This window comes from Egretta garzetta, unplaced genomic scaffold (genome assembly GCF_000687185.1).
Source record: "Egretta garzetta isolate BGI_Z169 unplaced genomic scaffold, ASM68718v1 scaffold9, whole genome shotgun sequence".
NCBI lineage: Eukaryota > Metazoa > Chordata > Aves > Pelecaniformes > Ardeidae > Egretta > Egretta garzetta.
In genome coordinates this window covers 1,827,796-1,840,776 of record NW_009260763.1, presented here as the reverse complement: position 1 = coordinate 1,840,776, position 12,981 = coordinate 1,827,796, and the positions used below count along the sequence as shown (strand labels likewise).

The following is a 12,981-nucleotide window of genomic DNA, read 5'->3' as shown; positions in this document are numbered from 1 at the left end:
CTGCTGAATTGCTTCAGAACTTCTTCAAATTGTATCCTCACAAACTGTACCAAGTATTTGCAGTCTTTGCTCTTTGCCCCATCTTGTTAATGAATATGAAACCAAAGTGCTCAACATTCAAACTTGTGGGTTTTTTTTTCTCTCGAAATCTGTATCAAACCCTTGAAATGACCATTTCCTTCTAGATCAATTTTTTTTTTCCAGACCCATTGAATTAAGACTCAATAAACAAACCTACTATGCATCTTATTCTACCTTTATTGCTATGTTTAGTTCAGTTCAAATACTTATATGAAAAGAAAGTAAACCACCTTCAGGAATAGGTTTTAATTAAAAGGAAGAACTTGCGACCTCCCAGTAAGATGCTCACCTACGCAGAATTTCTACAGGAAGAAAGATTCAAGGATCTCTTAAATTTACAGTTGTTTAATTGCATTTAAATGCAGTTGTTAGCATTTAATGTTTTTGAAAAGGCTCCAAATCTTATTCATATTGAGTATCTTGAAAGAGACACACTGTTATTTGTTAAAAAAAAGTTTATAGTATTAGCTCAGTCACAGAATGTTTTTGACAATTGTATACACATAGGCTAATTTCACTTATAGACTGATTTAGTCACTTTTACTAAGTTGCTGAGGAGCTAAAGAGAAGGAAGAACAAAGGAAAAAAGTTGCTAAACAAGCTTAGTAATGCATGCTTCCAAATCATTTCCAATGAACAAGTTAACATGGGTTTACAACACAACTAGCAAACTTGCTCTTTAGAGCTTTATAATCAGTTTAGACAAAAAAGGGCTCCTTTTTTTCTCTCTAAACTCTTCTTATAAAGCTCGAAGCAGATTCAGTTTTAATCCCTTTGCTTCCTTAGAACATGTGAGCACTCTATAAAACACCGAGATTAATGTTTCCATAACTGTTCCTGTGTTTCTAGATTCGAATTTGCACTTCTGTATCTAAAGCTTCAGAAACTCTTGCAAACTCTACACCTACTTGATGCAACAATTACCTGAAAAATAGTATCAGCTCATTCTGTTCTACCATTATCATGATGTGAGACTTGAGAGTATAAATAAGCTTGTGTATTCTTCTCAAAAGTGCAGACATCACCAAAAAACCTAAAGAAGCACAGGAGTCAAAAAAGGTACATGTGTGTGTAAAACTGATGCTTACAAATAATAGCCTCACCACTCAAAAGACAGACCTGAAAGTAGAAGGGAATAGGGACCCAAAACTTCCAAAACGCTATAGAGGGTGGAAATCACTCACATATGGATTAACCTCTTTCTCAAAGCAGTACATGCATAAGAACAGAACCAAGGCAATAATTTTAGCTGCACCACAGTCCAGAAATCTTAAACCACCGGTCCTGTTTTTCTTAGAGCTGCCCAAATTTAAAAAACAAAACAACCAAAAAAACCCTTTGCCTACAGGACTATAGATAAATATTATGGATAAGCTAATGACTTACAGTAAGCTTATAGCTTGCAGTCACTTAAAAAAAAAGAGACAACCAATAAACCAAACCCTGCATTATGAGACTCCTAAAATGCTGCTTGCAGAATGTAACTGATGGAAAGCAACCTGCACGTAGACAACTTAAAGATGTAAAATGGTCAGCAAGTAAAGAAAAGCTAGTTCTGGGACCCAATGCCACCTGGAGGACCCCCCGATGTCTACTTAATAACAGCAAACCAAGAAAAGAACATCAGCATAAAACCAGCCAGCTCCCTACCAGCTGGCTATAGTGGCGTGTGTTGTACATCTCCACTGCATAGAAAAATCAAATTGCTTTTCTTGTTGACACTTGTGAACAAAGGAAAACAAAAAAAAAAAGGGGGGGGGAAATAAAAAAACTACTACAATAAAATTGTAAGTTCTGTAGCATCTTGGCAAGATAACAGTATTAGATTTCAAATAAATTAATGAGATTCTGCCTGAACTTAATAGGACAGCTCACAACTCTTAAAATACTGTTGCAGTCGTACTAGCAAGGCTTACACCACAGCTCATGTTTCCAAGGTTATGTCTACAACTGCTACAAATTATGTGCCTATTAAAAAGCATTTGTCAAAAGTGAATCCTAGAACAAGTTTAGCATCAAGAGAGAACTGATGACAGCATTGCCAAGGTATGGAGTAAAACTGGTTCACTTTCCTACCATTACACAGACTTGTGGGCTGAAGTGAAACTGCCAAGAAACATACAAATTAATCTTGGGTTGGAAATCTTACACAGACTATTACACAATGCTGTTTAGTATTCCCTAGAAAGAGTAATCTCAGAGGAGACAGGAAGATAAAGGTGGGGAAAAAGGAGCTGGCCATCCTTCTTTGCAGTCAGAAAGTTAAGCAGTGTAGGACCCAGAAAAGAAAATGCCTGTTTCTATTACCCTGTGCAGGTTCTGCAAGTCATGTTTTTCAATAGATCCACAATACACTTAGAAATAATTTGGTTTCCTTCACTGATGGCTGATAGGTCTTCTAGTTGTCTCTCCAAGTAAAGAGGATGCCTTAATTGCAGTTAATAAAAAAAAAAAACCCTGAAATACAAACTATGTTGCCTTGGTAATTAAGAATACTTTTGTATATTCAGGAAAAAAAACAGGTAAGAGGTTGATCTTCAAAAATCTCTTGTGAAATTCATAAGAGAATATAACAGTCACTGTGTGACCTACTAGCTAGTAAGGAAACTGCATGATGTCCTGTTTTCACTACCTTTAGGCGAACTGCATGATGTCCTGTTTTCACTACCTTTAGGCAAACTAAGAGCACCCTCTTCCTAGCAAAGATAACATCTCCCAGAAGAGTATGACTCAAGTGTGCTGAGATCACTTTCTTTTCCTTTTAATTTGAAGCAGAACATAAAAAGAACTTGAATGCAGAGGTTTTCAGCCCTTCAGAGGTCGGGAGGAAAAGGAAAGTTATGATGCATCTTCTAGAACCCATTATAAATCTAAACCAACCTCCTATCTACCTAATGTCACAATGCATGCTGGAGGTTGTAGAGTAACAATGTAGAGCAAGAATGATTCCCTACAGATGCATGCAAATTTACACACTGGCAACAGATCTGTCTGGAATGAAGATTGCCTTACTTTTGATTATAAATTCCTATTTCTACTTATTACACTAGAGACTTCAGAAATTGTAGTGATCTAGATTGAAAAGAACTGGCACCATTTCATTATGCAGATGCAAATACAAGACAGTCCATGACTGTTATCCACTGACTACATCAGGCCAGCTACAGCAACTTGGATTTTACTGGAATGTGGAATACAACCCATTGGTTTCCATTTGCCAACAACCACTTAAAACTTCTATGCAAAAACCATTGGATTTACCTGAGAACACTGAGGTAAGAAGTGCTGTCCCAGGCCCTCCAAAATGAAAATTCACCAGCCACAATTAATTTCTACGGAGACTTTATTTAACACTAGATTGAAGTCATGATGCTCTAAACTTTTTCCAAGCAGTCATACCAGGAGACCAGTATACCTGTCATCAAAGGACTGCCAGCAAAACTTTGGGGTTGCAGAAGCAATATTGCTCTCCCCCCGCCCCCCGGCTTTTTATTTCAGGTTCTTCAACTTTTCTTTTTGAAACAAATTGCTGTTGCAGTCAAGAGAATTCTCTCTCTTTAATCACTTTTAAACCAGACTGCAAAAAGCAAGGGAAAGTGCAACAAGGAATGATCACTGTAGATGTACCCAAGAGGAAGTGTACGTATATCTCTGGAAGAGGAAAGATTTTCGGAACATGGGAGAGTTTTGAGAAAATGGAGAATCAGAAGATCTTAAGGAGTTTTATGCACTTCATCTAGGAAGCACAAACAGAATTTTTATTTAGAGGTGAACAGGGTGAGCATAGGCAATTTTTATACTTGGTACGCATAAAATCTCTAATCCATTCTGCCATGTCACATATAAAATATACCCACAACTTTTCCTGATAGGTCGATCACGCATAAACTCCACAACATAAGAATTTAATGGCTATGAATGGTGAGGGAGTTAACTTGCCGATGAAAGCTAAAGAAATATGAAAGAAGTCTCAGCTATGCCTAAAGTAAAAAGTGAACAAATAAACAGAAGTCTGTTTAAAACACTGTAAGTGTCCCAATCCCTGCAACCACGCATCCCTCCACGCAACAAAGCAAAATGTACATAGGCTAAAGGGCAAATATATTTACAACCACCTTGAAGGAACTTTAGAAGTTAGGACTGAAATACATAAAGTAGAACTGAACCGTACTTCCACCTGCATTGCCCGAGTTACCTGCCATGAGGTTAGAAAGGACACAATCAAGCTCCTGGATCCACAAAGGTATACATTACATCTGGTGTTTGTGGTAAGGCAATAAATGCAGCCAAACTGTCCCAGACTGGCACCAGGTGTGTATTCATGAGATCTCTGGCTCTACTAAAACTGACTACTTACCAAGAGATGCACTTATCTGGTTTTGTAATTCCCATTCCTTGGGAAACTTGCAATTTCAGTACTGATTTCAGACATCTGGCCAATTTTTTTTTTCTTAAACAACAACAAAATACTAAGAACACTGTACAAAAGGAAAAAAAGGTTCCTGGGATCTCATAAAGACAACTTGTGAACCAACATTTGTTGTAACACACCATGTGAATTTTCAGCTTTCTAGTTTCTATCAACATGCTAAGTACCAAATCTAAGTCTATCACCAGACTGATTAACTTTACAGTCATGCTTTAAATTTAACAAAAGCTATAGGAAAGTGTCAACATAACCTTGACTATAGATTGTTCTCTCTGACCTCCTAGTCAAATTCTGTGGTGGCGGTCCATTCTCTTGCTCATGTTTTTGCTAGAGATAACAGTCCAGAGGAAAGAATCTACACAGGCTAATTCCTTTCCACTGAAAATAAACCAAGTTTTCTAGCTGAACTACACAGATCAGCCATCACCATCACAACTAGCTTTAAGACATGTAAGCCAAAACTATCTTAACATGCAAACCAGCATAATTATTAAAAAGCATATATAAATGTAACTGTAATAAAGCGTTTATCTGCTTTTGATCCACAACATCAGTACATTTAGTTTTTGGAAACAATTAGGTGACGTGCTATCTGTACTTCAAAAAAAAAAAAAATCTACAAAAATTAAGATTTGTACTTACAGTAAATATTCGCCTGCCAGTCCGATCAAAAGTTACACAGTATACAGAAGATAAGTGTCCTAAAATTCGTTTGTGCATCTTCATATGTTGGTAGACTGCAGTTGGAACAAGGCGTTCAAGTCTGTATTTTCCATTTAGTTTTCTTGAAAACAGGGTATCCACTACCAAATGGGAGAAGAAAAAAGAAGAGACAGCATTTATATGGGGTTCATAAACTAAAATACTTCTCCAGGGTGGAAAGCTTATTTCAACATTGGACCACTTCCCACATGAACAGCTTACTACAGTAATTCTCTCATTTTGACACAGTTAGGGAAAAACAGATGCAAAAGTAGCCTATGATACAAATGTGCAAAAAAGTACCAAACTGCAAGGCAGAATATAAAGATGCAATACAACTTAAAGTTTAAGTGCCCAAACATACACTTCTCACTTTGTACCTAGTGTGAGAAATTCAGAACTGAGGCAGCTTCCATGGAGGAGTAAACTACCTCAAATTTAACAAGCATAAGAGCTTCCACATAGCTATTAACTGATGATCAGCAAACATTCAAATCTTCTCCAAGGCAACCTGCTTTTTTTTTTTTTTGAGGTCTACAAAATCAAACGTTTATTCACCACTCGCAAGACAGTCTATGTTTTTAAGAATATTGCTGCCCACTACAGCTAAAGAAACAAACAAACAAACAAAAAAACCCCACCAAACAAAAAATTACATGCAAATTTACCAAAACCTCACAGAAAATTCTGATTTTAACAGAACCTTGTTCAAAGAGTTTGGGATTTTTTTCAAGTTTAAAAGCAAAGAAGGTCCAGGAGCAGGAATCTACTTGGTTTTAACAAAATGGAAATCTTCGATCAAGAACTTCAGTAAAGAAAATAAAGCTCAGCATTACTAATTTACATGCAAACCAGCATAATTATTAAAAAGCATATATAAATGTAACTGTAATAAAGCGTTTATCTGCTTTTGATCCACAACATCAGTACATTTAGTTTTTGGAAACAATTAGGTGACGTGCTATCTGTACTTCAAAAAAAAAAAAAATCTACAAAAATTAAGATTTGTACTTACAGTAAATATTCGCCTGCCAGTCCGATCAAAAGTTACACAGTATACAGAAGATAAGTGTCCTAAAATTCGTTTGTGCATCTTCATATGTTGGTAGACTGCAGTTGGAACAAGGCGTTCAAGTCTGTATTTTCCATTTAGTTTTCTTGAAAACAGGGTATCCACTACCAAATGGGAGAAGAAAAAAGAAGAGACAGCATTTATATGGGGTTCATAAACTAAAATACTTCTCCAGGGTGGAAAGCTTATTTCAACATTGGACCACTTCCCACGTGAACAGCTTACTACAGTAATTCTCTCATTTTGACACAGTTAGGGAAAAACAGATGCAAAAGTAGCCTATGATACAAATGTGCAAAAAAGTACCAAACTGCAAGGCAGAATATAAAGATGCAATACAACTTAAAGTTTAAGTGCCCAAACATACACTTCTCACTTTGTACCTAGTGTGAGAAATTCAGAACTGAGGCAGCTTCCATGGAGGAGTAAACTACCTCAAATTTAACAAGCATAAGAGCTTCCACATAGCTATTAACTGATGATCAGCAAACATTCAAATCTTCTCCAAGGCAACCTGCTTTTTTTTTTTTTTGAGGTCTACAAAATCAAACGTTTATTCACCACTCGCAAGACAGTCTATGTTTTTAAGAATATTGCTGCCCACTACAGCTAAAGAAACAAACAAACAAACAAAAAAACCCCACCAAACAAAAAATTACATGCAAATTTACCAAAACCTCACAGAAAATTCTGATTTTAACAGAACCTTGTTCAAAGAGTTTGGGATTTTTTTCAAGTTTAAAAGCAAAGAAGGTCCAGGAGCAGGAATCTACTTGGTTTTAACAAAATGGAAATCTTCGATCAAGAACTTCAGTAAAGAAAATAAAGCTCAGCATTACTAATTTTAAAGCACTACTCATGCAATGATAAAGCAACAGGATATAATGCTTATATGCATGGATACAGACATTAGTCAAACACCTCCCCACATCATCATGAGACAGAAGGATGGCAACAGCGATACATTTTATATAAAACAGGTCATATGTTCAGATCTCCAGCATCCGAATACGTGAAAAGTAAAAACATAAATGCCCAACAACGTCCACAGCACCACACACATGAAAAACAAGATCTATCAGTGCCAAGAGAGTTAGCTGATACTTTCGTTACTACGCTGGTTAGCCATTCTTTCTATGTGACCAAGGCTGTGCTAAGTGAACTGAGCAGGACCAGGGTGTGGGTCTGGGCACTGAACCACAGTCACACCCTAGCATCAACTGTGAAACAGCTACAAACCTCTCGCATTGCTCGGGTTTGGCCCAGACCAACCAGACACTGGTTCATGAATCAGCACAGGTCAAACTCCATTAAATATGCAAACTGAATTGTAGCTACTCTATAAGGAGTGAAAGCTCTTAGTGGTATGGACAACTGCCAAGCCCACTGGCCTCAGGCCATAAAAACAGCCCTGACACATTTCAGTTAACTGCCTATGTAGCCCAAGGATTCAAGGAAGTTTTCCTAGCTCAAGATGCTTTGTGAAGAAGCAGGATCATTAGCTGTGGAGCAGGGCACTTTCAGTCAATGCGTCACTACTGCCTTAAGCCTCTACTATATCCTCCTCACCCTCCCCTTATACAAGAAAAAGATGCGGTTGCATTTGCTTTATGACAAAGCTTTTCCTTGCCAACAGTCTACTTTAGAACAGCAGGAAACCAAGATTAGTTCAGTCACAAGATAAATCTAGTTTCCGTTTCTGACAAATCATCCTACTGTTTAAAAAAATAGAAAATCACACACGCAAAAAAAACCCCAAACAAACAAAAAAAACCCCCAAATATGTACACAGACAAGCAGAATAAGGAAGGACTTTGTCACAGCAATAAAGTGAGCTTACACAATAATCTCAACCTACTCAGAAGTTACCTTTTGTTTGCTCTTAATGTAAGATGGAAATGAGTGTTGGAAAGCAGCTTCCAGCAATGCCTTCAAATGAAACCACAGTTCACAAAAAGGGAAAAAAGCTTAACTAGAAATTTAATTCAGAGAGATTTTGTCAATAAATTGAAAGTGTAAGCAAGCTCTTTAAGATGAAATAACCAATGATTTAATTTAACCATGTAATTTTTAATATACATCTGGATTTATGAAAAACTTTTTATAGTACTTAAGATAAATTTCAAGGGGTTTTTGGTTTTTTGTGGTTTGCTGTTTGTTTTTTTAAAATCACTGAAGAAGATTAAGTTTAGCAGAACGTAAGCCAGTATTTCTGATTATATTCTCGCTGATGTGAAGCGGTAGTGGGCAACTTGCTACTAGTTCACATATCGCTGGGAAACTCAACAGGTGAAACGCCCCTTGTTCAGTAACAATCAACCTACTGGAGGAAATAAGAGGCAACTCTGTAATACTGGAAACAAGAAAACTGGAATCCATCTCACTCTTTGGCCTTGATCAAAACTTAAAAGATAGAAAAATACCCAAACTGGTTAAGTCAATTCAAAAGTGATTTGACATGGAAAAAACCAGTATTATGAACTTATATTCTATGGGAAGGAAATTTTTTACCAAGATCATGCAGTTGGCATGGGGGGAGGGGGAGAACTGATCTCATGCAGGTTTGAACACTGTCTATAAACATGCAATTTTTAGAAGACTCCTCAAACTGTTTTTTTTCCCTTGCTTTAAACTAAATTCTCACATCCACCATTGTTCTTCAATATGGCCTTCCATTTAACTACATTTATATTTACTCTCATTGATTTTGCCATGTGGCCCAGCTTGATTTCTCTGAACTGTTCCCACCCTTTATTCCAAACACTGACGATTCCAATGTCCACACTTTGCTAGCACAATAGCATTTTTTTTCCCCTCCAGAGTAGAGGTAAATATTAAAAATAGCTGTGTCTCAAAAATAAATTCCTGCAGCCAAACAGTAAAATTGGGTTTTCTGTTGCAAGCCAAGGCGAGAAAGGCTACCAACTGTTAGTAATAATAATGCCCTTGTACTAACTACAGGCCTTTGGTTTTATAACAATTGTTATCCATGTCTAGCACCAACACTTGTCAGGCCTTATGTGGTCTCTAATCTATTTTAGTTTGATTTTAACTGCATTTGGAAAAAAATTATTTTTGACACCCCTGTGACAGCAAATCCAATATCTCACTTGTTTTAGCCATATTAGCAGTTTTCTGGCTTTCCCTAAATTTTGCTTGGCCTTGTACAAATGAGTCAGTATGAACAAAGGTGTTAATCACAGGAAGAGTGGTAAGGTGTAAGCAGTTTAACAGCTGCAGTGGGAGCCACAAACTATACATACAGTAAGGGAAGGAAGAAGGATGAGACTTTATCCCAGGAAGGGTTACAGAGCACTGGTTGGGCCTTACAGCAAGTCATGAAGAGAAGTAAGAAGGGTTGGAAGGACTAAAGAAGAAAACAACAGAACAGAGATTGCCTGCTCCTTGCTGGAAGGGCACTGTGAATTGGACACTGCACAAAAAGAACTCCCATCCAACAGCTGGCCAACTAAGGAAATTAAGGTTAACTTATCTTTATGTGCCTGTCTACTACTCAAGCATTAAGATCCTGCTTTAAAAATAAATAAATAAATGAAATTTAAAACAAACCAACCAAAAAGGCAGATGTTATTAAGTGGTTGTTGTGCAACGTAAGATGACAACCCACCACTTACTTCCAAATGACATTTCGGTTTCAAAATCAGGATTCTTCATATTTAATAATGAAGCTAACTGATCAGTAGAAACCAATGCCTGAGAAAGCCATGTATTTTGTTGACATTTTGAACATGTGAAAACCACTTTGCCACAAATATTATTTAAGTTGCTATCAATAGTTTACCAATTGGTTCCAAATAAAATGAATTGGCTTCTAGTTTTTAAGTAACTGGGCTCATCTTCACAGAACATGAGTAGTCTCAAGGACTGAAATGGTCTGCTATCACAGAACCACAGAATGGTTGAGGTGGGAAGGAACTCCTCTAGGTATCATCTAGTCCAACCCCCCTGCTCAAGCACAGTCAGCTAGAGCAGGTTGCCCCAGGGCTGTGCCCAGTCAGGTTTTGAATATTCCCAAAAGGTGTTAAATTGAACTACCTCTATTTCAGTTCATGTCCATTGCCTCTGCCCTGTCAGGATGCACCGATGAGAGAAGTCTGGCTCCATCTTCATCACTCCCTCCCATTCAGGTATTCATACCCATTCCTAACACACACACGCACACCCTCACCCCCCACCATGCTTTCTCTTCTCAAGGCTAAACAATCCCAGCTCTCTTGGCTCCTCCTTGTGTGACAGGTACCTCAGTCCCTTCATCATCTTCCTGGTGCTTTGCGAGACTAGCTCCACTCTGTCCATGTCTTTTTCTGAGGACCCCAGAGATGGACCCAGCACTCCAGCTGTGATCTCACCTGCACTGAGTAGAGGGGAAGAAACAACCCTCAACCTAACAGCAACGCACTGCCTCCAGCAGCCCAGGATGCCACTTGGGTTTTTTTGTGCAAGGGCACATTGTAAACTGACATGTTCAACATGTAAGTCTGACACGTTCAACACCAGGACAGCCAGCTCATTTTCTGCAAAACAGCTTTCCAGCCAATTGGTCCCCAGTGTCCACTAGTGCATGAGGTTATTCCTCCCCAGGGGCAGGACTTTTACACTTCTCTTTGTGGAACTTCGTTAAGATTCCTATTGACCCATTTCTCCAGCCTGCTGAAGTCCCCCTGAATGGCAGCACAGACCATTTGATCCATCAATCACTCCTCCTAGTTTTGCACCGTCTGCAAACTTTGTGTTTCATCATCCAAGTCATTAATGAAGATGTTGAAAAACACTGGTTCTAGTATCAGCCCCTGGAGTACACCACTAGTGTCTGGCCCTCGTACCAGTCAGTGGAATTTATTCTGCTGATCACAACCCTTTGAGCCCTGCACTTCTGCCCATATCTTATCAGTTTGCCAGAGAGAACATTATAGGAGCCAGTTCAGAAACCCTTGCTGAAATCAGGATAAACAACATTCACTACTGTCCACTCATTCTCCAAGAAACTCATCTCATTTAAAAAGCTACGAGGCTAGTCAAGAGCAACTTCTCCATAGATCAATGCCAGCTACTCTCAGCCACATTCTTGTTCTTAGTATGCTGGCTTCCAGGTGTATTTGCTTCATCACTTGCCCAAGGACTGAGGTGAGGAAGACCCACCTTTAGTTCCACAGTCTCCTTCTCGCCCAACAGGAGCAATATTTGTTCTCTTCAGGTCCTCGGAAAGCTCCCTTGACCACCATGGACATTTCAAAGATAATCAAGAGTGGTCTTGCAATGACATCAGCCACCACCCTCAGCACCCAGGATGCATCCATGGACTTACATATCAAAAGTGGGGTAGGGTGAGAAACACCCAAAGGTTCTAACCTTAAGCTCTAAAGGTAAGAGTTTAAAGTCCTTTTTTTTTTTTTTTTTTTTTTTTTAAAGGGCCGCTCAGGAACCTAACCTGTGAATGGAGACTTGGGCTCTTAAAACAAGTTAGTAAAATGGAAGTTTCTTTTTTAAAATCTCACTTCTACTGTTACAATTCATTGCTGCCAACAGCCTTAATCTGAAAACTACACATCTCAAAGAGTCAAGATCACCTTGTTTGGTTTCCCTCAGAACAATTTAAAAATCAAACATAAATACAAAGCTGATGAAGGTAAAGAGGTGGGAGTTTTCAGTGGAACTTAGAAAACAGTATAGATTTTCTCCCACTCAAAAGGCAGGCAACCAGCATCAACTTAATGCCTTCAAAATTTTAGAATGTCTCTAACGTACTCCCCATCCAAAATAGAAAAAGCAACTCAGAAAAACAGCAATCTGTAAAAGGAAGATAAATTTGGCAGTATTAGCTATGCAGATTTTTTTTTCCCTTGGCTTTCATATTTTAGTTATCAAAGTGACCAATTCCATCACCTTATTTACATGGTCTTATCCTGGAATGTGAAATATGCCTTAAAGATGCAGGATAGTAATCTGCCTTATCCACTAGTCAGTGATAAACCCAATTTAATTTTTTACCAAGTGTAAGTTACATTTTAAAAAAGCACACACAAAAATCATTATGGTTCGTCTTTCATTTTCCTCCATTCTGGAGTTGTACTTAACTAATAGAAGTTCTATTCTGAAGAACAGAATTCATGTTCGTTTCCCTTCCATTCACACAAAAATAAAACCAGATTCACAAGAAACCTGGAACAACACCTGAAGAATATGCCTCACTTACAACTCTTACCCATATTGAATCAAGTTTCATAACTTGAGAGGCTTGATACACCTCTAATGAATACCAAGGCACCTAGAGTTGTTAAAAATAATAATAAAAAAAGAGAATGCTAGACTCCTCCTTTCACTCTCCTAGCTAGTAAGACTAAATGTATCAAGCCCACAGGGGTTCAGGGTCATTGGGGTTTCCTCCCCCCCTTCTGTAAAGATGGCCAAGATCAAAAAAGCAGCTTGAACTGACTTCTACGTTTCTACCATCTTTCTGTTCAACCTCTAAACTCTATATAGTACTCCAAATCTCCTGGCTTATAAATGATTGTCAACCAAGTAAAATGGTTAAGCTAGCAACTTGATCAAGCCAAAACTTGTATCTGGATATTCCATGAAGGTAAAAGTATACTGACTCTTCATTGGAGCATTTCTGAAAATATAAAAATAAAAATTATACATAAAATTATTAATTTATATATTAATATAATATATT

At 37.9% G+C, this 12,981-nt stretch overlaps 1 protein-coding gene across 1 annotated transcript in view; it reads right to left on the bottom strand.

The window, feature by feature from the left end:
• LOC104132761 (pleckstrin homology domain interacting protein) overlaps positions 1-12,981 on the bottom strand; it is a 116,653-nt gene that overhangs the window by 93,809 nt on the left and 9,863 nt on the right. The window contains exon 4 of the mRNA XM_035901497.1: positions 6,228-6,388. Coding sequence (XP_035757390.1) covers positions 6,228-6,311 — 84 coding nt within the window. The 5' untranslated portion in view covers positions 6,312-6,388. The remainder of the gene's footprint in view (positions 1-6,227; positions 6,389-12,981) is intronic.